The sequence below is a fragment of the Gastrolobium bilobum genome, unplaced genomic scaffold (assembly GCF_033153095.1).
Source record: "Gastrolobium bilobum isolate Gb01-03AN ecotype WA unplaced genomic scaffold, APGP_CSIRO_Gbil_v1 utg3817, whole genome shotgun sequence".
In the NCBI taxonomy this organism is placed as follows: Eukaryota; Viridiplantae; Streptophyta; class Magnoliopsida; order Fabales; family Fabaceae; genus Gastrolobium; species Gastrolobium bilobum.
The window spans coordinates 40,192-67,920 of NW_026896846.1; the positions used below are offsets into that span (position 1 = coordinate 40,192).

The following is a 27,729-nucleotide window of genomic DNA, read 5'->3' on the forward strand; positions in this document are numbered from 1 at the left end:
TAATGACGTCATAATTGAAAAGAAAAGGATATTCCGCTTTTTTAATTAAGTGTGGCTTAATACAATGACATGATAACAAACCGGGTATACACGGGGGTTACAATATACACTACAGCTATAAGGGACGTAAGAAAAGTTTGTTAGAAATTTTCCTGTATATGGACAATATTAATTAATTAGTTTTCTGTTTTAAAATTAATCGGGTTAATGGATATTCCAATTGCATTATTTTGATAAGTCCGTTGTTATCATGTTGAGTTGGGCTTTTGGCATCTGTTGGTATTAGGCCTAGTTGGGCGGTAGTGTAGGCTTTAGTGTGACCCTTGTTTTCCGTGATAGGTGGACCCAGTGGACACAAACTCTTTTTAGGGTATTTGGCTAGGTCCTCTCTCTAGCCTATTTATATTGAGATTAAGTCTCATGAGCCATCATGCTCCCATCGCAGAAGGCTGCCATTTTGTAATTGGTCATAAAGAGGAAGACTCTAGCCGTGAGATCAAGGTTCTTCGCTCAGTAGATAAGATGGCCCAATCAGGTATACAAATTTTTCTCAGAATAAAAATTGATATGTGGTGTTTTATCTATAATACATGTATCGATCTAGCATATGATTATAAAACCTACAATTATTCAATTTTTAAAGAGTAAATACATTTTTTAGTCCCTAACAAAAAACACGATCTCCACTTTAGTCCCTTACAAAAAATAAATTAGTCAGTTAGTCCCTAACAAATTCAAAGTGGACCTATTTAGTTGAAATCGTAGTCCTTCACAAATTCAAAAAAGACCTATATTAGTCCCTCAAAAGGACTAAAGTGGGTCCACCTTAAATTTGTTAGGGACTAACTGACTAATTTATTTTTGTAAGAGACTAAAGTGGGGATCATATTTTTTGTTAGAGATAAAAAAAAGGTATTTACTCATTTTTAAATCTGGGTTGTTGTGTAAACCTTCTCTGTTCCGTCTTTTTTTATATATCTTGTCGTATATACCATGTTGTATACAATTGATATCAACCCACGCAATTTTCGGGAATTTGAAATCAACTTTCGTTTGTCGTGCCGATAATATCTACCATTTATTTGTCGTGAATACGTAGTACCATTTGTTTCGATTTTCGTTAATTGTTTTGTTGCATATATATATGTTTGGTTGCAATTTGCCATCTCGATTTTCGTATTGATTATCCGTAAGTCGATTTAAATTGCCGAATACCTGTATTTGGAATTATGAATTCTAGTTAGATTGATATTTCCTATATATATGGTCAATATGTAATCATATTGCTTACATAAATTTTAGGAGTTAAAATCACTCTAAATTTGTAACATTCCAAGTAAAAAAAAAAAAAAAAAAATCACGTATTCGGTAAAAGTAGTTTTTTGATAAACATTTTAAGGGCAGCATTTGATCTTGAAGAACTGAGTAGCTCCCATGGTCATTATTGCGGATGGTCAGGCTCACCAATGTTGAGGCAATATTATGTCTTTTAGGAAAAGAAACCTTATTCAAAATATGTAATATATCTGGGGTTATTAGACCATCATTTGGATTTATTTCATGTTTAATGTTTTGACTGGATTTTCAATTTTCGTGACTTTAGTGTGTTACTATTACACTATTATTTTCTTTGTGTAGTTATGTCACTCATGCATTAATTGCTAATGCTTTGTATGTATGAGCTTAAAGTACTAAAATCATGCCCTTGACTTCGATATTATTTTATACTTGAATAATCTTAAATGTTAATTTTGTGGTAGAAATTAACTTCCTTTATACAGTACTGTATGCACAAATTTTCTTATGCTTTGCCTTTTTCTATTTTCCTAATTGTTGATATTAGTGATATTCTACTGATATTATATCAAGTGGGCTACTGGCATTGCAATTGGGCTTTAATCATTAAAGTTTCAACGTTCATTTTGGTTGACATGTTATTTTTTGTACTTTAGATTTCACATCTGATTTGGGTCTGTAAATTACTGGACATTTGATTTTGATTTTAGTGAAATAAGTGAAAATCGTTTGAACTTTTGCATAGTTTTGTGAAATAAGATCACATGAGTATGTCTCATAATTAATAAACTTTGTCTTTTTTGGGACATTTTAGTGGGTTTTCATATTTCACATTTTGGATTTAGTGAAATTGGTTTCATATTTCATTTGTATATATGATTCTTCAATATTTTATTTAATTGGCACATTTATGACTAGTTCATTGTCATTGGTTTTTGGCATTGCATAAACGTTGTTGCAATATTTTTAGGCTCATTGTGCATTGCATCATGACTTGTGACTGACAATAGATTAAACGCAATTAATTATATTTTACATTAATTAAGGTTTTTGATTATAGCTTAACTTATAAGAGTTAATATTTACTCCATTTGGCAGTGCTACTGAATCATTTTATTGAATAAAAATGAGTAAAACTACTGTATAATTTGGCATTCATTGCGTGTGGCAAAAGGAAGGTAAATGGGTATAACGGATTATGAACCCATGACTGAAAGTTAGTATTTATGCACCATATGAATTAAATTAGGCAAGTTTTTATGTCATGTATTATAATGATTTGATTGTATGTATTAATTAAAGTTTGCTTATACATACAATATTGAGATGAATAATTTGAATATTTTGGTATTATTTCCTATGGTTTCTAGCAATAATTTGGGTTTGGAAATTAATGTCAAGTGATCCATATAATTTTATTTAATTAGAGATTAGCCTCAACACCCTTAATTATTTCAATTATATATTGAGAGTCTTTGGATGACAGAAATGGTGTGACATTAGTTGTAATTCATTATACAGATATAATAAAAATTCTTGTATGATTTGTTGTGGCAAAATTTGTTGGATTGACAAATGCAATATAAATTTTGGAAACACATGTTGTGAAGTGTTTCATGCTGTTAGAAACACATGTAATGAAGTGTTTTATGTTGTTGGAAACACATGTTGTGAAGTGTTTCATATTGTTAGAAACACATGTAATGAAGTGTTTCATGTTATTGAAAACACATGTTGTGAAGTGTTTCATGTTGTTGAAAACACATGTTGGGAAGTGTTTCATGTTGTTGAAAACACATGTTGTGAAGTGTTTTATGTTGTTGAAAATACATGTTGTTAAGTGTTTCATGTTGTTGGACATTATTATTGATATATTATTTGAATTATTATATGTTAATTACCTGCCCAAATGGGGGTTGTTACATATAATAATTTGGGAAATTGCATGAAGAAATTATTCATTAGATTACGTGATTTAAAAGTATTTATCTGCTCAAAGGGGGTAAACTATTTTTAAATTGCATGTGGTATTATAAAGAAATATGTATAATTTAAAATTTTGTCTGCCCAAAGGGGATGAATTTTTATAATTGTATGTAATTCTCCTTGTTGTTCAAATCTTCATGTGATAGAAAATATTTGTATATTATATTCCCTGCCCAAATGGGGGTTTATAGTATATAAATTATTTTGTTGTTGCCCAAATTTAATCTTATTGCATTGTGTATGTCAATCAGTTATTTTTTCCCATTAACATGTTATTGTTGAGTTATTTTCTATATCAAATTATAGGAAATGGAGATGTATAATTTATAGAATATTTTTATTTATTGAGTTATATGCTTCCGCTTGAACTGTTTAATTAAGTGTAAAACTTTTTGAAGAATGCTATTGTTTTTGAACTCATGATCAGTGAAGGTGTTAAACTTTCTTTTGGAATACATCATGATTTTGGGCAAGATTTGTAAGAGTTTCTACGAATTACTATGGTATTACCACTAAAGTGGGATTGATTTATTTGTCATGTAAATTTGATAAATGTTTCTGGTTATTTCATGCAATCTCTTGCCCAAAAAAGGTTATTGTGTGTTTTAATTAGAAGCTTGTCTGTAATAAAGTTATTGGAGGTGCATTTGTCTAGGTGATCTGTCTGCACAAAGGGGACAGATCTCTGAAGCTAGTGTATATTCATTGATTGATTCATCTGAGGCTTTAACCTTGGGTTAAACCTTGGTATGTGCATTTTGCCTAAAGGAAAATGTACTATTTTGTTAGCCTCATTGTAATAATGTTGTGAAATCGGCAAGTATACCATTTGTTTTAAGTAATAAAGTGATAAGTAGAGTATCGTTTCCACGAGGATTAATGCACAAAGTACTAGTTTAGCTATTCCCCTTAAGTTGAAAAATAAAATTGGTTTGAATTGTGAAGATAGTTGATTTTAGAATTTAAAAACAGAATTTAAAATAAAATAATATTTAAAAACAAAATTTAAAACAATTAATTTTGAACGTATGCAAGAAAAGATCAAGAACACAAGAAAGTATTGATGAAAAATTTATAAAGAGAATGTAGTCCGGATACACTTCACCTCCGATCCTCCCTTATGTTCCTATATTGTATTTTATAATTTAATTAATTCGTTTGTTCAAACAATTCATTATTTCCCTATAAAATAGTTGAACCCTACTGTCTTAGTGATTTCAACCATTTAACCCAATCAGAACTCTAATGTCTTAGTAATCCCTCTTGAATTAAGCATTAAGCAAATGAATTACGAGTTTGCAATTTATGTAAGCCTATGTCTAGATCATACACAAATTGTTATTCTACCCTTGTCCAGACCAAAACCCCAATATGTCTATTGTGAGTCATAACCCTCAAAGCCCTATAATTTAAAGTGATCAGTTCTAAACAGGATATGAAAAATTAAACCAGGTAGAATAAAACAAACTAACTAATTAACTTATAAAATATCAATACAGAAATTATAAAGGATTCACATTCGGTTCGTGATCCCAACTACAAAAACAAACTAGCCAGACATAGCTTACTTAAACAAATTAAAGAAATAAAAAGTATTCATGAAAACAATAAAGAAAAAGAAGAAGAAGATGGAATCCTGATCTCCAGCGTGAGCCTCCAAGAATTCTCTTCAGCCAAAGATTCTTGTTTCCTGGGGTCTGAGTCTCTATTTATAGAGTTTGTATCCTTGCTTAGAAATCTTGATTAAATCTTCATCGTAAATCTTGGTCCAATCTTGCTCCGATTCAGCCTCAGATTTGTTTAACAATTTCTCACGTAACTCCAGCACTACTAGCGTGAGTTCCACGCTAATAGCGTGGGAGTTTTATTCAGCCTACTGCAAGCTGGCGCTACTAGCGTGAGTTCAACGCTAGTAGCGTAGGAGTTTTGAAAGGCTGGCGCTACTAGCGCCAGTTCCACGCTAGTAGTGTGGGTGTCTCGGGATGAATTTTAATTCTGGCGCTACTAGTGTGAGTTTCACGCTAGTAGCGTGGGTGTTTCGGGATGAATTTTAATTCTGGCGCTACTAGCGTGAGTTTCACGCTAGTAGCGTGGGGCTTCATCTTGGAAACTTCCTCTTGGGCTTCTTTTTGTCCTGTTTCCTGCAAAATCAGAAGGAAATCAGTTGCGTGATCTCTAATTGAGATTTTATCAAATAATCAGTAATTTTATCCCTTATTATCCAAGATTGATCAATATTCTTTATATTTTTGGCTTAGAATCATATATATGCTGGAGGCATATCAAACAATTCTCAGTTTTGAACGTTGTTGTCCTCAGCAATGTAATAGATTAAAGTTAGAAGCAAAGATTAACTCTGTGAAGAAAAACATGGAACATGAACATCTTAAGAAATCAGACTAATATGCATGTATAACTCCCTGTTAAAAACTTCAAACAATGCTTTTCAGTTGTATCAAGAATTCAGATCATAACTTGAATATTCCTTACTAGATAAATACATACTCTCATCACTCTAGTGTTTGAGGGGTTTACACTCATTCCATCAGTGTAGTAGAAATTCCATAAGCTTGAACATATACTCAAATTCCTAAGATTGAGGAACCCATTTGACATGCATAGACTGATCAAAAGGTCTTTTGATAGGTTATAACTTGGTCTGGTTTAGGGGTAAGAATCTTTTGGTCAGAGGCTGATTAAGTTGAGAGACTAAAATCCTGAGAGTTTTGACATTACTTCATTCTCAGTCTTTTAATTCTGCCACATTTCATCAATTTGGAATTCTTTTCCCTTTTTCACTACCTTTTTCTTTTCCTTATTTGCAGATGTTTTCTTTCTTTTCTCTTTTGAGCTGCAAATTTCTTCTTTTTCTTTTTCAGTATTTTTTTTCTCTTTGCAGTATTTTTGCAGACCATTCTTTTGTTTCCTTTTTCAACTTACTTAACTCTTCTTTTGAGAAGTACCTTGACTTTTTCCTTTGTTCAACATTTCAATCTCTTTCAAGGTGTGTCAATGGAGAAATGGTTAAGTAATTTTCATCAGGTTTTTGAATAAATTGGTCTAAGGCTCAAAAGGGCTAACAATGGAAAATTCTTTTAGGTAGGCTGCTTGGCTCTAAGTTAACAAGAATAAACATGCCTTTATCATGTCAGTAATGCATGCAAGCTAGAGAAACAGCTCAAGTTAAAGAAAACTACTACAGTGAGGCCTCTCTGAAAAAAAATATTTCTGTTTAGGCTTAAATCCTCACAGTTGTGATTCAAATTAGAATCTAATTTCAAAATTTTACATCAAGCATTATCTAAGAGTTTTAATTAAAACAGTTATACAAACGAGCAGTCATCATTCTCAGATTATAAAAAACAATTGAATGCTCCACAGATATCATGCTTCTTATAATTCAATCTAATTATTTCCTGAGTAAGCTCTGCAAAATCTAAGAACGCTTGTTCAGGAATTCACTATTTTTGTATTTTTTTAATTTTTCTAAAAAAAAATTGAAAATTTGAATGAAATGCATTAAATTAAAACAGCAAATAAAAAAAAAATTGAAGGTTAAAAATATCTCCCCTTTTTACGAAAAATTTCTATTATACGTCCTTTATGTTGTGTAGTTCCGCAGTTAGCAGGTCTCGCTTATAGCAGCATGCGGCCAATTCCCAGATTTAGAACGTTGTTGTCCTCAGCAACAAACTAGACTAGTCGAGTGAAGCTACTTCTGCACAAATGGAACACTCACACACTTGTTAAACATCAAACAGAATAATCATAAAAGTGAAATATATTAAAAGGGAGACATAATCAAACCATAATCTAAGAAATTACTAAAGTCAAGGTAAATGGTGAGAATACTGGCGCTGAAAGCGTGGAGTTCGGGCTTTGAGCGCGGATCTCATTGAAACTTTAGGACCTGTGGCGCTGAGAGCGTGGATCTCACGCTGTTAGCGCAATTCTTTCGTGGGTTTCTGGCACTGTAAGCGCCACCTTGGCGCTGTCGGCGCAGATCTCGCTGTATCTTTTGGGCTTGTGGCGCTACGAGTGCCAAGTTGGCGCTGATAGCGCCAATTCCCATATTTAAAATTTTTCCAGATGGTCCCTAATTCACCACTTACTTGACTTGTTAAAAATAAACTAGCTAAGCAAATAAATAAAATAAAAACAGAAAACTACTATTGGGTTGCCTTCCAATTAGCGCTTGTTTAACGTCACGAGCCTGACGTACCCCCTGTGATTACGGTGGTTGAAAGCATGCTAGCATTGACGACCCAGTCTTCTTGATCCAGTATTGTGTCTTTCCAGGATCATATGCACGTGGGTGAGGAGGAGGTTTCTCGGAAACTTTAAGCTTAGGTTTCAATTGTTCTTCCTAGCTCTTGGGCTTTTCCATCTTAACCTTTGGCTTGCTTTCCTCATGCCGCTGATGGACTTCTTTCTTGTTCCTTTCCTCAACCTTTTTCTCGGTAATGTAGTTGACTTGGTTTTTAGGTTGAGATGCAGGCAATAGAGCTTCATTTGTAAGTACCTTGAATGTTGCTTGCTCTCCATCCACGCGCATTATTAACTCTCCCTTAGGTACATCGATTAGCACTCCTGAGGTTGCTAGGAATGGCCTCCTGAAGATCGTAGGCAGACTGGCATCTTCATCAATGTCAAGAATAACAAAATCAACAGGAATTAGAAATTTGTTTCCCTTGACGAGCACATCTTCCACAATACCATGTGCTTGCTTTGTTGAGCGGTTGGCCAGTTGAACATTCATCTTTGTTGGCTTGACTTCATCAATTCCCAGATTCTTCATCAGTGTGAGGGGCATCACATTTATGCTGGCACCAAGATCGCATAAGAATTTCTCTATAGTCGTCTTGCCGATGGTGCATGGAATACTGAAGCTCCCAGGATCTTTCAACTTTGGAGGCAAGTTTTTCTGTAAGATTGCACTGCACTCCTCTGTTAGCGTGAACGGTTCATCCTTTGTGAGCTTCCGCTTCTTAGATAATGTCTCCTTCAGGAACTTTGCATACGAAGGCATTTTCTCTAGAGTTTCTGCAAAAGGAATGTTAACTTGTAATTTCTTAAAAATATCTAAAAATTTAGACATTTGCTTCCTTTGCTCATGTTGTTTGCTACCTATGGGATATGGAGGTTTCTCAAAACGTGAGAAATCTCATTGCTTCTTTTGAACTACAGGAGGTTTCTCCTTTGCTTCTTCCTTGCCTTCTTGAGTGTGCTAGTTCTTGCCTGTAGGAGCTTCCACTTTTTCCAGATCCTCGCTTTTAGTAATGATGGCATTGCAGTGCTCCCTTGGGTTGATTATAGTGTCACTAGGGAATGTTCCAGGAGCTCTTTCATTCAATTGCTTGGCCAACTGTACAATCTGAGTCTCAAGATTTCGGATTGAAGCCTTGTGATTCTTGAAATTTGATCGTGTCTCTTGAATGAAAGCATTGGTAGTTGAAGCTAGGGTCTCCACCAGTTTCTCCAATTCGGATGGCTCATTAAGTGGAATAGGAGGAGGTTGTAAATAATTTTTGGATTTGTAATCCAAACCTCCCCCTTGAATTCTACTTTGGAAGTTGTTTCCTGGAGCATTGTTCTGGTTTCTCTGGAAATTTTGCTGTGGTCTTGGTTCATACCAGATTCCATTCACTTGTAAAGCATCTGTTCCTACCAATGTTGGGCAAAGGTTAGTATCATGCTCACATTGGCAATACTCACAGTTGACCAAGTCAACTTGAGCTGTAGAGAGTTGCAACTTGTCCAACTTTGCATTCAAACTAGCTATCTGTTGAGATAGGAGCTTTTGTTCTGCAAGTGATGCATCATTGTTTCCCAACTGCAGGAGTCCCCTTCTTGGTTGAACTGGTTGAACCGTTATTGATGCGTTATCAGCCCTTGCCATGAAGTCGATCAGCTCTAAAGTTTCAGCTGCTGTCTTCTTTGCTATGGTCCCACCGGTTGCACCATTGATGATCATTCTGGAGTCTGGTGTCATTCCATTGTAGGAGATTTTGACCTTTTTTCCGTCTGGCAGATCATATGCGGGGCACGTTCTAATCAGTTCTTGGAATCTGGTCCAAGCTGCACATAGAGTTTCTCCTGGTTGTTGAGTGAAGTTGGTGATTTCCACCCACTTGTTGTATTTCTCCCTGGAGAAGTGCTCAGCAAAGAATTTAGCCGCCAATTCATCCCATGTTCTGATGTTGTTGGGGGCTTGTCTTCCAATCATCTGAGAGCTTTCCCTGTTACAGCAAAAGGGAACAGTCAGAGTCTTATTGCATCATCCGACACCCCGTTATGTTTGGTGGTGTCACAGATTCTCAGAAATTTGTCCGTGAAATCATGGGGGTCTTCATAATCTTCTCCGTCAAATGGGTTTTTCTCCACCACAGTTATCAGTGCTGGTTGGATATCAAAATTATTGGCGTTGATTGGTGGTCTGATTATGCTAGAATTTGGCCTCGTGAACTGTGGAGCCAAGATTGACTCCATCAATTCCTCCTCCGGTGGTGGTTATTTATTAGCTGCCATCTCGGGTTCGGCTTTCGGCTCTGAACTCGAGGATTCCTCTATCTTCCTTAGATTGGTTAGCTTCCGGTTCTTCTTTGCAGTCTTCTCGATTTTTGGATCAAACTGTAAAGGTTCTTTGTTAGCTTTACCTCGCATAAAAGAGAGAAATCAATTAGTAACAAAAAAAATTCCAATCTCAAAGATCGAAAGTTAAGACTAATATTGGCGTAATTAATTCCCGACAATGGCGCCGAAAACTTGTTGCGAAATTGGCAAGTATACCGTTTGTTTCAAGTAATAAAGTGATAAGTAGAGTATCGTTCCCACGAGGATTAATGCACCAAGTACTAGTTTAACTATTCCCCTCAAGTTGGAAAATAAAATTGGTTTGAGTTGTGAAGATAGTTGATTTTAGAATTTAAAAACAGAATTTAAAATAAAATAATATTTAAAAATAGAATTTAAAAATAATTAATTTTGAACGTATGCAAGAAAAGATCAAGAACGCGAGAAAGTATTGATGAAAAATTTATAAAGAGAATGTAGTCCAGATACACTTCACCTCTGATCCTCCCTTATGTTCCTATATTGTATTTTATAATTTAATTAATTTGTTTGTTCAAACAATTCATTATTTCCCTATAAAATAGTTGAACCCTACTGTCTTAGTGATTTTAACCCTTTAACCTAATCAGAATTCTAATGTCTTAGTAATCCCTCTTGAATTAAGCATTAAGCAAATGAATTATCAGTTTGCAATTTATGTAAGCCTATGTCTAGATCATACACAAATTGTTATTCTACCCTTATCCAGACTAAAATCCCAATATGTCTATTGTGAGTCCTAACCCTCAAAGCCCTAGAATTTAGAGTGATCAGTTCTAAACAGGATATGAAAAATTAAACCAGGTAGAATAAAACAAACTAGCTAATTAACTTATAAAATATCAATACAGAAATTATAAAAGATTCAAATTGGGTCCGTGATCCCAACTACAAAAACAAACTAGCCAGACATAGCTGGCTTAAACAAATAAAAGAAATAAAAAATATTCATGAAAACAATAAAGAAAAAGAAGAAGAAGATGGAATCCTGATCTCCAGCATGAGCCTCCAAGAATTCTCTCTAGCCAAAGATTTCTGTTTCCTGGGGTCCGAGTCTCTATTTATAGAGTTTGTATCCTTGCTTAGAAATCTTGATTAAATCATCATTGTAAATCTTGGTCCAATCTTGCTCTGATTCATCCTTAGATTTGTTTAAAAATTTCTCACGTAACTCCTACGCTACTAGGGTTGGAGTTTTATTCAGCCTACTGCAAGCTGGCGCTACTAGCGTGAGTTCCACGCTAGTAGTGTGGGAGTTTTGAAAGGCTGGCGCTAGTAGCGTGGGTGTCTCAGGATGAATTTTAATTCTGGCGCAACTAGCGTGAGTTTCACGCTAGTAGCATGGGTGTCTCGAGATGAATTTTAATTCTGGCGCTACTAGCGTGACTTCACGCTAGTAGCGTTGGGCTTCAGCTTGGAAACTTCCACTTGGGCTTCTTTTTGTCCTATTTTCCTGCAAATCAAAAGGAAATCAGTTGCGTGATCTCTGATTGAGATTTTATCAAATAATCAGTAATTCTAGCCCTTATTATCCAAGATTGATCAATATTCTTTATATTTTTGGGTTAAAATCATATATATGCTATAGGCATATCAAATAACTTGCCTTAATTGAAGTTGTATTTTGCCCTATAGTTTATTTGGATGCATTTGCTTTGCCTTAACAGCGAATTTTTGTTAATTCCATTGAATTAATTTAAATATATTTTACAAGTGCATTTACATGAAAGTAAGTGGGAGTAGATGTATGTTCTTAGTACTTTATGTAAATGACATTTTATTTTTCAGTAAGATGATGATTTACTAACGAAATAAAAGTTCTTTTTTTATCTTAAAAGCTTTTATAAGAAATACCTTGAAGTAGCCTCCTTTTTATATATGAGTACTTTAAATTCTTTTGATTCCCTTAATTAGTGGGAGTTGTACTCGAGGCTTTCTTTTGAATATTTTAAATTCTTTTGATTCCTTTAATTAGTGGGAATTATATTCAGTTTGCCTTTTTAGTCATGCAAATTGATGATGATTTTTGTGACTTTTGTTTGAATTTTATTGATCATCATCATTATTTTTATTTCTCCTGTCGACTGAGAAATATATGTATGAATGGTATCTTTAAGCATGTTGTTAACTTAAAGATGATTGGATGTCACAAGTTTTGAGATCTCATATTGTACTGTGACATGTTGATTTATTTAAACTAAGCAATTTCATGTTGTTTGTAAATTGCATTAATTCAATTTCATGTTGTTAAGAAATTGGATCGAAAAGGCAATTTCATGTTGTTGAGAAATTGCATTACAGAGTGTAATTTCATGTTGCTTGGAAATTGCACTAATGTAATTTCATATTGTTGAGAAATTACATTGAGGACCGATAAAAATTAGTGTGTTAAATTGTTGATCACATTTTGACACTAATTCTTACTACACTACTAGGCCTTGATTCATAAAGATGTGATACTCATTGTATGTGAGTATGGAAGGTCATTTGCTATGATATTTTCGGTATATTGATCGTCATGTTCCTATGATGGGGTTATGTTTGATTGAATTGTGTTGAGATGCTGATATTTGAATTGGAATATTATTTTTCAAAATCGTGCCCATGTAAAATGATTTTTTAGTTATTAACCCGATAGAGTCATTTTCAAAATAAAATGATTTTTAAAATAATATTAAATTAATTAATATAGCCCAACAGTGTTAAGAAACCTGGACCGACCCGGCCGGGTCAACCCGGGAACCGGTAAACCGGTCATATAACCGGTCTGGTTGAAGCAATGGACCGGTCATGCATCAGAACTGATGCGACCCGGTGCGACCCGACCGATTTTAATGAAAACCGGTGACCCGGTCAGTTAAACGGTGACCCGGCCTGGTCCCAAAAAAAAATTTCAAATTTTCTTTTTCAAAAAAAAATCATAACGGACATATTTGAATATTTTTTTGCTTATTGTGACTTACATAAGTTATGTACTTACAACACTAATATTATCTCAATTATGAACTATGCAGAAATTTTTAATTTGTTTTATAGTTAGAGATGTCATTTTCTGAACCTAAAGTCCCGTATCACGATCATTATATTTTTGTTTGTTCTTTTATTGAATAATAATATGTGATTTATTATTTTTTACATTAAAATATTTGTAATTTTTATCATTTTTTTAGAAATTTGAGTATGTTTATAATTTTTTAATATAAATTATAAAATTGCATATAATTACCGGGTCATGCAGTTGACCCAGTGACCAACTGGTTGAACCAGTGACCCAATAATCCAGTACCTCGATCGGGCCGATTTTAATAACATTGTAGCCCAAGTGGCAGAATGTTAGAAATTTTTCTTTATATGGCCAATATTAATTAATTAGTTTTCTGTTTTAAAATTAATCGGGTTAATGAATATTCCAATTGCATTATTTTGATAAGGTCGTTGTGATCATGTTGAGTTGGGCTTTTGCCATCTATTGGTATTGTGCCTAATTGGGCGATAGTGTAGGCTTTAGTGTGACCCTAGTTTTTCGTGATGGGTAGACCCAGTAGACACAAACTCTTTTTAGGGTATTTGGTTAGGTCTCCTCTCTAGCCTATTTATATTGAGATTAAGTCCCATCCATGAGCCATCATGCTCCCATCGCAGAAGACTGCCATTTTGAAATAGGTCATAGAGATGAAGACTCTAGCCGTGAGATCAAGGTTCTTCGCTCAGTAGATAAGATAGTCCAATCAGGTACACAAATTCCTCTCAAAATAAAAATTGTTATTAGGTGATTTATCTATCATACATGTATCGATCTTCATATTAAATTATTATATGAAAAATTCTTACAAAGTTTTACTTAATTTTTATTGATATTTATATATACGATACTTCTAAATTAAAATGATTGATATTCATAATTTTATTTAAAATTAGTATAATATTCTTGTATTACTAAATGATAATATGCTTTTTTTTTTTTTAAACAATATGCTTTTTTTTTTAAATAAAAGGAAAAACACTTCTCCTTTCGTAAAAGAAGTGTGTTCTTATACCATAGATACATAAAAATTTTATTTAGAGTAAATATCTTTTTTGGTCTTCAGCAAATTTTACGATATTCGCTTTAGTCCCTAGCAAATAAAAGGACTATTCGTGGTCCCTAAGAAATTCAAAGTGGACCCATTTAGTTGAAATCGTGATCTCTCACAAATTCAAAAATGACTCATATTAGTCCCTCAAAAAGACTAAAATAAATACTTTTTTTAATTTTTTAATCGTGGTCCCTAATCCATTTTGAATTTTTTAGGGACCACGAATACCTTTTTTATTTGCTAGAGACTAAAGCGGATATCGTAAAATTTACTAAGGACCAAAAACGGTATTTACTCTTTTATTTATTTTTTTTTTTCTAAAAAAAACATGATGACCCCACCGTGATTTACTATATGCGGGAGAAGAATAAATAATGTTTTTGCATGAGAGCCGCAAACGCCAAACCCCTTAAATAAAATATCAATCAATTTGTGGCCAATCTTTATTTTTTGAAAAAACAATTGTATCACTATGAGTACTCAAAGTGGAATAAATCTCTGGTATTACTATTGTATCAAAGATTCAGTTTTCACCAATAAAAATAGAATTATCATCTATCATTTAACATGATCACAAAAAGTTTTCTACACACGTAATATTTTGTGGGGCCCGCAGCAAAAAAAAAAAACTTCGGCACGCAAAACAAATCTCTATAACATAACACAATCACTTTTTCTATAACATAACTCTTATAAAATCCAATAAAAATATGATATATCAGCTAAAATTTATTTTTCTCTGTCAATTTTTTTTTTTCTTTAATGTGTAATACTCTCATTGATAAGATACACTGAATTTAGGTACAACAATAACACCAAAAATTTATTTATAAAAGTGATAGGCGTCAATTAATAACTGATTGCTGTAATCGATGATTAGTATTTAGTGATGCATTCAGAATCATTAACGTTGACAGACAGGTAATAGTGACAAGTGGGGACCACTTTCGCAGCTTTCACACAATGCCACATGACCCTGACCCGAACAACTCACACTTCTAGAAGGAGCTCGTTGTCCGTTTAGACATCAATTCTTACCAACCCGAGAATCTTCCAAAAGATTATGCCTAAACCTCACTGTACAAATAAGAAGAAACTAACAATGATAAATGGAGGAGCCAATAGATGCAGTGATAAGTGACAATCGTGTTTTTGTTCCATTTCTATCCAATGGGACTTGGGGCTGCTCAGAGGTAAGTATGGGAAAGGTCATAAAGGATGTTTAATAGTTATCTATTTGTCATATAGTATATGTGTTAAAAGTGAAATAATGGTGCTGCCAATATAATATGAAGGGAAATTATTATCTCCTTCTACATGAGATAAGAATTTTTTTCTACACAAATTTGTTTTCCGTGCCAATTAATTTTTCTTTTCTTTTTTAATTTAAAATGTGGGACCCACATTTAACTTATCTCTACTTTTTTTCTCTCCTACTATCCTACAACATAAGAAAATATGCACCATAATATGAAAGCCATATGATCGGTTCCCCATCAAGTTTGACATTTAATCCCTAAGTAAGAAGAAGCACGGATACAATGACAAGTTGATGTATCAAAATTGCACTAGCTAGTTTACTATACTCATATACTAATATTTTAGAAGAAATACCTAACCGTTGAATATAGATGTATATTATATATTGTCTCAAATCATCCTCATTGTTATGGACTGTTCGAATGGGCCTTTGTTAAAAGGATAAAATGTTCACGCCACAACAATTTCTTTTCGACTTTATTTTGGAGTTAAATTTTAATAAAAAATATTTCTATTCAAATTTTTAAAGGAACATGTTTTCATCAAAAATTTTGATGAAAAATATTTCCGTAAAATTTTGACGAAAAATATTTCCGTAAAATTTTGACGAAAAATATTTCCGTAAAAAAATTGATGGAAAAAATATACTTTCAAAATTCTTTACGGAATCTAAATTTCGTCTAAAGTTTCAACATAAATATTTTCCTAAAAAAATTTTGTCAAAATTTTTGTCGCAACACATTTCCATCGAAAATTTTAGACAAAAACATTCCGTCAAATTTTTTTATGGAATTCTTTTTTCCATCAAAACTTTTGATGAAATTTTTTTCTGTTAAAAATATTTAAGAAATCATTTTTGTCAAAACTTTTGACGGAAACTAAATTTCGTCGAAAATTTTGATAGAAAATTTATTTCTGTAAAAAATTTTATCGGATAAAAATTCAGTCGCTTTTCAATGAAAAGTATTCGGACGAAAAAATAATTTTTTGAAGAAATTTTTATCGTTTGCAACGTAGAAATTTCGTCGAAAATATGATATTTTTCAATAGTGTGAAAAATATATAAATAAAAGAAATTTTAAATTTAATTTTATTTGTAAAATATAATAATGATATTAATTTTTGAAAAAAGATAAAATTGTAAAAATATCTCATTAACCCTTCAATTTTTCTCTTACCATTTTTTTAACTCCTAAACAAGGAAAGAAAATACCCTTCAATTTCCTTTCCTTTCTTCCACCATCCCCTTGAATTCCCTTTCTTTTCTTGCTCTCCAAACTCCCAAACAAGTTCTTCATCTATTCAAATAACCACCTTCTAGAACTATGGCAGCATATTCCTCTACCTTTAGTACACGTCCTCACTTATTGAACTATTCGGTGTCATCTCACACAATTTAGAATATCTCACAACTACCTATATACAATGAGAATAAATCCTCTTACGTGTATTTAGTTAACATGATACGATTATGTTATATGAGAGGATGTTAATCATGAATAAATCTATAGAGATAGGAAGAAACAAGATCATAATCATTGATTTACCTATAAATAATTAGGATCCTCTTACGTGAACACAAGTGGATCCACTACTATATACAAGCATTCTCGCCCTAAGCCAAGAATCTTTGGCCATTTGTATATGAACTAGTCAAAAAGGAGAAGTAGACAATGCATATTTATATGGAGGAAGTGTATCAAAGTGACCATGATTAAGAAGTAACAATATGAACTCGAACACAGATAAGTCACCGTTCAACCATCTGGCAAGCTGAGAATCGATTGTTTTTAAGTCCCTCGGGTTTTTTAATGCAAGAATGCGGATCTAGGTTCAATAGGAGGGGACAAGTGCCCACCTTTGAAATATGATGTAAAAATATAAAAATATTCTTATCTTAAAATTCAAGTTTTCTCAATTTAATTTCAGGGTAGGATATTATAACAACCAATTAGGGTTACTACTAATATTACTACCAATCAATTTAACCGTTAAATCGATTATGTTGATCTAACGGTTATATTTATTTTCATCTTTGTATGGTTATGATTCCCCATATTTAATACTTTATATTTATTTTCACCTTTGTATGGTTATGATTTTCCATATTTAATACTTTTACATTAAATATGAGGATCATTACTATACAAAGATAAAAATAAATATAACTGTTGGATCAACATATCGATCTAATAGTTAAATTGATTAGTAGTAATCATAGTTGGTAGATAAGATATCTTACCCCTTTAATTTCTCTTATTCTATTTTATTTTCCCGTGAGTTTTTTTCATCCACCTTCAGTATCCAAACCTAACAGCAGAGATCTCTATTCCTGATTCATCGTTTGCATCTACATACTGATTCATCTCCTCTCAAACCTCAATCTCCGTTATTGGAAGTTGGAACATTAACTTCTTCCTCCATCATCAGTCCAGTTTAGTCGCAATCCGTCCAGATCTAGATCTAAACCAGACCCAGTCAGCCGACAGCTGCTCGCAAGTCGCGTTTCAGACCAGATCCAAATCTATATATACTTGAACTTATTAAGTGTTCACTTTTCACTAATTTTCTGGATCTATCACTGCACACATAGAGGCAATAATGAATTTTTTATCTGAGAATGTCATGTTACAGAGAAAAATGATGACAAATTACCTTTTTTTATGCTAGGATATTTAAATTTTTTGGGAATGCAAAAACGGCAGGCTAACAAGAAATGTCTTGTCTACTGTGATATATACGAATAATATTGAACTAATGACAGTTATTTGTTGAATGCAAAATGCTGCACTGAGTGAAATAACTACTTATTTGAATGCATTTTTTTATGAGATGAAATGCTAAAGAACCACTTAATTAATCTAGATGAAAATTTTCTTGTTTGTTATTGTGCTTTTCCTTTTTAATGAAGTATAATAATGTTATGATGCATGTAGCGAGAAATGATGACTATATTTGAATTTATTTATTTTTTAATGTGAGTTTTAATACGAAAAGGAAAACAATTTAATTTAATTTTTTTCGAAATGCAAGATCATTATATATCAGATGCAATACTTTTTTTATTTTTGAGGGATGCAAAATTACCATGCTGATATGAAATGAATTATTATTTCGGTCTTTTCTAATGGGGTGCAAAATTACTATTCTTCATGACCGAAGTCATTGGATCCCTATTAGTCAAATCCTTCGCTTTTATATCATCATAAAATAATTGAGTCGGCCGTGTTGCTGAGCATGTTTAACCACGCAATGCAATGGCACACACAGCACAAAACAATTGAGTCTGCCGTATTGTTGGACATGTCAAACCGCATGTGTGTGTCATGTTCAACCACGCAACGCAATTCACTCGCATACAAATCACAAAACAATTGAGATGGCCGTGCGCGGGTGCGTGATTCTTAGTTCGTTAAGCAATGTGAGCTTAACTTTTATTAAAATAATTTCAGAATAGCAATATATCAATTTCGGATCACCGCCTGTAAATATAGTCTGAATAAAATATCAGACTTGTTAGCAAATATAATCATAACAAAATTTATAATTTATAATACTTATAAGTGTTTTTAAATACTATTAGGTGTCCATTACATTGCCTCACATGCTGACCCCTGCTTTTAATCACATTTGTTTTGTTCCAGAAGTTAAGTAATATCCACCTTGTGTTTCTATATGTTTCCTCCATAAACATTATGGATATATTAAAATTACATGATTGACAATATATATATATATATATATATATATATATATATATATATATATATATATATATATATATATATGTGGTTATCATTTCTCAAGCTGCCGGAGATAAAGTTATCTCCGGCTACTAAATCATAACCGTACAAAGATGGACCAATGGTGATAAAGGAAGAGAGAGAAAAGGAGAATCATAACCATTCAAAGGTGAATCAATACATATAAGGAAATAAATAATCAAAACGACATAGTTTTAGGATAGCCGAAGATAAATTTATCTCAAGCAGTTTGAGAAATATTTTTCCCATATATATATATACCGACTATAATTACCTATTTGAGATGAGTTTGTTGGGTATGACTCATACTTCACAAGCAATTTGTGTGTTATTGTCGATTTCCAACATTTGGTATTAAGAGCTTTGATTTTGCTACCGGGGTTCCTATGGCAGATTGGGATTTCGCGATTTGGGATTTTTACTTGGTATAGGGAAAACTACAAAATTGATCTGGGAAGGATGTCGACTAGCCAATCACGAATCGGGGTTGAAATGTTCAAAAGTGTAACGCCCCGTTCTAGAACCGGTTTGTTAACATTACATTATGATATTAAGCGCAGTTACAATCACATTGGTTCAATTAAAAATCCGGGTAAATTTTTCTTCTTGAATAATGTCGAATTTAAAATAGCCAATTGCGTGACCATAACATATGACATTACGGAATAAACGAAACTAAGCTTTACATTATATTCTTAATTTATTTGACCACATGTTGTTAAATATCTTTATCTCATTTATCATTATAGGAATTCTTTACTTCCTCTATAGTTCTCAACTGCTACTATATTGTAGATCTCTTTGATATCTTCGAGTGGGTTCAAACTGCGCTCAAATCGAAGCTCTATAGCTCGAGTTACACCAGTTTTACTAAACTAAGTTTTTTCTGATTTTTTGGGTAGAGCGTTTTAGCGCCGGACTGAGCGTTTAAACGCCCAGAGGCAGAAAATTTGGTCTTCTCCAGGTCTTCAGAGCGTTTTAGCGCTCATTTTGCGTGTTAAAACGCCCACTTAAGCGTTTTAGCGCCCTCTTTCGCGTGAAAACGCCCAAGGGCAGGGATCTTTCCTCCATTTTGCGAATCTATCAGCGCTAAAACGCTATCTAGCAGGGCAAAACATGCCCTCCTCTGTTTTTATGTAACTTCATGAGAACACTCCCCCCTCTTTCATAATTCTCTCGACACCTAATCGATCATATATCTATCCAACATATCATTCATCATAATTTAACATAAGAAGCTTTTCAATTGTACAAGAACTCATAAGATTATACTATTTCCCATGGTCTCAATGACATATCCATATGGTACTCAAAATACATATCCAATGGTAACTCAATTACAATTCAAGTTTCACCATGCTTTTCCACAAAATATATTCATCTTGACATAATTGCATGCATAATCAAAATACTGGCTAGAGCCTCCATCAAATGATACAAGTATGCAAGCATGTCAAAATACTCAAAATATATGCGAAAGTATGCATCACTGCTCGGGCCTCCTACCTTGAGGTTCGTCTCCTGTGCTATCTATGGATCCTGAAAATAAATCCCATAAGGGGTGAAAGACAATCTCAGTAAACTCAGGGACCTTGGAGACTCCTCCAACCCTGAGCTCACTTACATGTTATACTGGCATCAAAATAGCATATAGTATACAACATATAATAATTCTATTGGCCAGAGAACCATCCAGTCAAGCATAAGCGCAAGACCAACTAATCTAGTCAAGCATAAGCGCAAGACCAACCACAATACAAGGACATGCATATACACCCAATTTTCACACCAATGTACACACATGCTATAGAAACCACAACTATCCACATGAGTGTGGCAGAACAACAAGGGGTAAAGTCCCCAAAATCCAAGAGTTTACCTTTCTAGGCTTTAATCTTAACTCCTCGTGTCCAACAAAACCAGTATCACAAAGCCACCAACAAAATCCAACCTTTGTTCTTGAGATTTCACATACAAGGCTACCTCAAAGGTTGTCTCAACCCAATATCAACACCTCCAACAAGGTTCCTACATATCACAAAGAGGATTTAAGATTCAACCCCCATATCTATGACATACAATTCTAAATTCTCAAACTTTCTATGAAACCCTAACAACCCATTTCATGAAACTCACAAAATTCATGAAAATAAATGTTCTCTTACCTTCTAATCACCAAAGCCCTCTGCAAAGAAAGATTCCTAAGCTTCCATGGAACCCCCAATTGCCCACTTTTGCTTGCTCTTAAGGGACCCACAGATTTGGATGGGAGAGATGATGCTTCTCTCTTAATTTCGTAGATGAGATGATGATGATGAGGTGAGGAGAATTCTAATGGTTGTTTAACTCTTCAAACTTGGTGAAACCATGAAGTAACAATGGAAGAAACAAGAAAACTAAGGGGAAGGGGAGAGGGAAGGGAGGTCGACGGTCAAGAGCAAGGAAGCACTGACACTTCGAAAAACAGGAAGAGTCGAGTCTGACACGATCCGACACGCCGACACGCTCCAACACGCTCCAACACGGTGTCGGACACGTGGTCAACTTTTTCCAACATGTTGACTATTTCGACACGCAAATTTGACCGTGTCCGACCCGGTCAAATGGCATTTTCGTAAAAAGCAATATTTTCTTAAAAATTATATTTTAAAAAAAAACTAAAATATATTAATAAAATTAAATATTTTTTAAAAAAATAACATTTAATAAAAACAAAAACCTAACCTAAAGTGCAATCGTTTCACGTCTCTCATCTGCCTCACATCTGCCTCCGTCGTCTCACTGTTCTTGCCTCTCGTCTGCCTCCGTCTCACTGGTTTCACGTCTCTCTCGTTGTGGTCTCGCTGGTGTGATTTACCAGAAGAACAAGACAGGTCTCGCGTCTGCCTCTCTGTCTCATCTGTCTCTCTCTCGCTATTGTCTAACTTCATTCTTTGTTTTGCTTTGATCTACATCTAGTTATATTATTTGGCAGACACCATTTACTATTCGCTCTTTTCATCTTTTGCCATTTATTGTTTTTTTTTTAATAAACTAATAATTTTTGCATATTCTTTTGTTATATATTTTTTTAGGAACACAATCAATTTATTATATTAGTCTCTTATTAAAGAATGAAAAACCTCAAAAAAAAAGAACCACTCTCGTCTCCAAATAAGCAACACGGTCAAATTGGTTTGTTCATAGTGTTCTAGGAACGGAGAACAGAGAACATATATGTTACTGTTTTAATTTAATTGCTTTATACTTGCATAAGTAATTATTTTATTCATAGTGTTATATGGATATGCTATTATTTTTTCTTTAGATTAATATAATGGTATTATGTAAATGATTTATTTTTTTTGGTTAAATTGATAGGTATTATTAGTTTAGTTTTATTTTTTTTTAGATTATTGAATATTAAATGAAATATACACTATATAAATTAAAAATATCATTTAATATTAAAATGTGTCCCAACGTGTCGAAATACATATTTTTTTAGGATCGACGTGTCAGAGTGTCGTATCGTGTCGTGTCACGTGTCGCGTGTCGAGTCGGTGCTACCTAGGTCAAGAGAGAAAAGAGAAAAGAGAAAAGAGGAAAGGAAATATGTGATGCGGAGAGGAGAGAGAGTATTACAATTATCTTGTGGGGAAGTTACTCTTTTGCCCTATTATTCTTTAACTTTTTACACCATCCGATCTCAACTATCTAGTTAGGACATTTGGTTAGTTGTTCCAAAGGATACATGTCACTTATTTAATTATTTTGGGTTTCATCCTCTTTGTATAAATTGCATTGTAACCCAATCTTTTATTTATTTATTATTATTTCCACTTTTACTCCGAAAAGTGACTTAATTTATAATTAGACTTTTTATCTCACTTACCCCTCTATTTAATGCAATTTAATTATTAAGGTTATTATAGACAGAAAGGGGTTCGAGTTATGGAAATTGAAGGTGGAGGCTTTGCTCGTTGACAGGGATGTGTGGTACGTGATCAAAGATGAGAAGTCATCGGTACCAACGAAAACTATCGGTGATAGAACGTCAGAGGGAGGCCAATCGAAGGAGTGGACCAGAGACGATAGAAAAGCGTGAAGCCTGATCTGGTTATGCTTGGCAGATAACGTTTTGGTGAACGTAACTTCTGAGAAGATCGCGAAGGATCTCTGGACAAAGCTGGGAAGCCTCTATCAAAGCAAGTCACTCGTGAACAAGCTGTTCTTGCGAAGGAAGATGTATATTTTGTGGATGAGGGAAGGTGATTTTGTCTCTGCTCATTTAAATGAATTTAACACTGTTTGTGCATAACTTTCTTCTATAGATATAAATCTATATGAGGAAGATAAAGCTTGCACCTTGCTGTTTTCACTGCCAAATTCTTGAGAGTACATCATTCTTTCAATCGGAACTAGCGTCAATAAATTGTCATGCAAGACAGTTGTTGTTGCCCTATTGTCCGAGGAGATCAGAATGGTAGCTTCTGAAGGTACCAATAATGACGCTCCGGTCGTTAGAGGGAGAAATGGCAACAGATCGAAGTCTGGTCAGAGAGGAAGATCGAGGGGACGGTTAAAGTCTCGTAATAAATTTGAAGTAAGGTCCTGGAGGTGCAAACAGATCCTCTTGAGAAGTGGGATGATCCACCACCTTCTGGTTCTGGTACAAAGAAAGATGATATAGATAGTGTAGGGGACTTGTACATGGAATTTGACAGTAATAGCGACTGTAAAGAATTGATCATTGACACTAGAGCATCATTTCATATGACACCTCATATGGAGTCGTTCTGCACCTACGAATCATATTTTGACGGTACAGTTAAAATGGGAGATGACACGATTCATGCTATTGTAGGGCATGGAAAGCTAAAGCTGAAGATGAATGATAGAACAATCAAACACATGCAGCAAGATATTTATGCAGTGAGAATGTTTTAAAGACACTCATAATGTTCCATGACATGCTGAAATATTTCAAATAAACATCAGACCTACAAACAAGAACTTAAACAATGAATTTTATTTCTCTTTTTATTAACAGCTGCTAACCCAAATAAACGCGCTTACCAAAAATTTTAATTTTCACATCCAGCAATCAGCGTTCACATTCGATTCCCACAATTGATGCAAGTAACAGAAAATTTCTTCGTGGTACTAGTTCGAGTAACACATATATAAAATAATAAACAATTAGACAACTAGTAATTACCACAGTCAAGGACAGAAATTTTCCATACCGGCTTACTTCTAAAAATTGAGTTATTCATGCTGTTTTAAATAAAAAGATGATTTAGTTCGGCATTAATCTTTTAACAGAAAAGTGTCACATTCAGTTTCCAAACAGAAAAATTTCAGTGCTACAGAAACATATAGTAGATGAGCATAGTTCAAGGTTCGACATTTAAAAATTAAACTTTCCCTTAAATCCAATTAATCATGATATGAATTTTCCACTCATAACACACATTGCAATCTCAACATAGCTATCAAACATAACTCACTAAAACTGACCAAGTTTTCATAATTCAAGTTCACAATACTTACTTTCAAGGTTTCTAGCTGTAGTTAAGGTAACATTTAAAAATAAAATCTACGACACAAAACCTCATGCCTAACATAAAATAAAGAACACCAATCCCAAACCATCACAATGTATATGGTGGTCTCATAATACAACTCAACTTTTTAAGCAGAAATTCACACAGTATAATCACGGTTAAAAATGACACAACATGCATATTAAATCATAATTTAATAGTGTTAAGACACTCCAGTTTAATTCTACTTTTATATCTATGCTCAATCTACAGATTGGATGCTCAAGTACTGTGCAGTCATATCAGGAGAATTTCATGAGTACTAACTCTATTGACATATACAAATAACTTAACAATTCACAGCAAACGTGAACAGAAGTAAAGAAAATTCTTATTAATGAATGTTAACCTAGAGTGGAACATAATTGTGATATAGGGATGTACAGAAACAGAATTTAAAAGCCACTATGAGGCATAACGTGTTAAGCGCACTTCCTAGCAAGTTTTCAGTTAATATATAAAAAATTTTCCTTTCAATGCATGTCCTAGAAATAATTTCAATAACAATACAATATCAGGACATAGTGTTACATCACCCTACAAATAAATGATAATTCACCCACAAGTAGTCATTTCATAATGAAGGTAAGTTATGGATCCCAAAAATAACATGATTGTAAACGCACATTTTAATTCTTAATATAAATTTAATAAAGCAGTAACACATATACGTATTCTCTTATTCAACTTCCATTGGTTTGTTTTTAGGGGCTACCAAAAATCAATAATTACTTGTTTTCACAAAATTTCTTCCCTTTTATACATGAGGTTTATAATTCGACAACATACTAGTTCTATAACTATAGACAAGTCAAAATTCAATAAGACCTAGGATAGACACGTCATTGTAAAGATAACAGGGGGTTGGATTGACTGTAGAATAAAATTAGACAATTCTGAAAATCAACTCAAGGGAAATCACACATACCAAGAAGCTATGCACGGTTCTTTCATGATATAAACTTGATGCACCTTTTAAAATAATTTTTTTCCATAAAGATAACTAATATTCATGACAGCATAACACTTTAAATTCTAGGAAGGCTTCTATGGTTCTCCAGTTTTATTTCGTTGGATAATTTGATATTTGATAACGGAAAAGTTTCACAAGGCATCGAGAAGGAGACAAAAATTGAAAGCATACAGATGAAGATAACGAATCAGCCAAACGAAACAAAATAAAATAAAGACTCAGTGAAACGAGACCATTCAAAGCATGCACAATTATCTGGTCAGTCCAGTATATTTTTAAATTTAATTCAGATAATCTTTCTTTATTTGTTCATGCAGTATTCTTGCAACGTTTAAAATCTAGACCCACAACTTCAACAGTCACCAAAAAGAAAACTTAATATAACCAGATGCAAGTTTAAAAATAGTTACATCACACAAGGCAACCTAACACGTAGGAACTAGAATGACAAATATCACTCACTTTGTTTAACAGCTTCTTTCTCAAGAATGATGTCTAGTGCTAATTCACCATTAGAAAAATTTGTAATAGCAATAGACCCACATGTTAAGTCTTAATTAACTCCTATCCTACTATCCCAGGGCATTAATTAAATCTTCTTAGACAGTTGTTCTATTCCTACGTAATTTGTCTTCGTACAGTTTTAAGGTCAAACAATAAATCTTCTGAAGGCTAGTTATCTACATTAATTATCATGGTTATATCACAGCTACACAAATCAGTTATAAACCTTGTGGAAGTAGTGGAAGGAACAATGATTTCTATTATCTATCAATGTAATACAATTACAACACATAAGAAAAGTCATAGATCATTAAAACAAAGATAATGTTACAGCCTTAATTAACACTAATTCTACGTTCTAGGAGCATTAATCAGATTTACTTACATAAATGTCCTATCCCTAAATTAATTTTCATATTTAAATTTCTGCTACTCTTCTCAATCATATTAATTCCGTACGCAATTTAATAACAAAAAAAAATTAAGGAAAATAATAATTTGTACTATTCAGCCAATTACACCATCACACATGCAAGGAAAACAACATGAATCTCATAAACAAGTATGCCAGCAGTCATTATTTAAAATCTACATGTTAACATCCATGGCTTAGTGTCTCACAAAGTATTCACGTCTAACACATATACATGAAGCCTTGATTATAATCCCTAGTAACATAATTGACCATGAACCATTAACGTAATTGGTAATTTACCATGTCACACATAGCATTTCAAGCACAAGTGTACCCGGGGTTACCATGATGGTGCACCCACATCCTACGTGGCAGTGAGTTGATCAGGCTCACCCCTAGTATTGCAGTGTGCATAACCATGTTAAACACCGGACACAACAAGTACCATCACGCACATAACATAATATCAAGCAGCCAACAACCTTTCAATAATTATATTCTAACATCAGCAGCGGAACAGTATATTTCTAACCTACAGCCAAACAACCAATTCACAGTTATATTCAAACAGTAATAATTCAACAAATTATACCAACAACCAACATATTCAAACAACAACCAGGCACAAACAACAAACAATTCATCAAACACAGCCACCTTGAATCAAAACTGCTCTGATACCAATTAGTGTAACACCCTCTCTTGTAGGCCTCCAAGAGAGTTGTTTGCTAAGCGGAATTAGAGTTCTTTAATAGTATTTTAGAGACTGAAAAAAATTTCTCTTTTACATTTCCAATTAAAACCAAAGAGGGGATCTGGTTAATTACAAAAATCAGAGTACACAAAATTTCTTAAACTTATTAAAAATATAAATTTTCTGATAGACCTTGCTGTCTTTAAAAATTCGTATAAAATCCATTTCAATGATTCAAAAATATATTCTTTGTAATCTGGAAACTAGACATCTGGGGCTTCACGTTCATATAAAATAATAGTGATTTGGAGTTCGTTTGCCCCTCGAAACATAACTCGCAAAATAAGAGAGAAAATAGTGGAAATATCCCAAATGTCCTGGCTGGTAAAATTCATAATAAATCGATCTTTCATAATTTCTTTGCAAGGTATATATATAATGAAACTAGACACCTGGGGCTACGCGTGCATATAAATTATAAGAAAATCGGAGGTCCGTAGCCCCAGTACGACAACTTACAAAGTGCTCGCAAAGACTTTTCAAAACTCAGCATTTAAATCA

At 33.5% G+C, this 27,729-nt stretch overlaps 1 protein-coding gene across 1 annotated transcript in view; it reads right to left on the bottom strand.

The window, feature by feature from the left end:
* Positions 1-7,648: 7,648 nt before the first annotated feature.
* Positions 7,649-27,729, bottom strand: part of LOC133302336 (uncharacterized) — a 40,458-nt gene continuing 20,377 nt past the window's right edge. Inside the window, exons 2-4 of the mRNA XM_061502098.1 lie at positions 8,521-9,521; positions 7,999-8,325; positions 7,649-7,920 (exon numbers count right to left, since the gene is read on the bottom strand). Coding sequence (XP_061358082.1) covers positions 7,649-7,920; positions 7,999-8,325; positions 8,521-9,521 — 1,600 coding nt within the window. The remainder of the gene's footprint in view (positions 7,921-7,998; positions 8,326-8,520; positions 9,522-27,729) is intronic.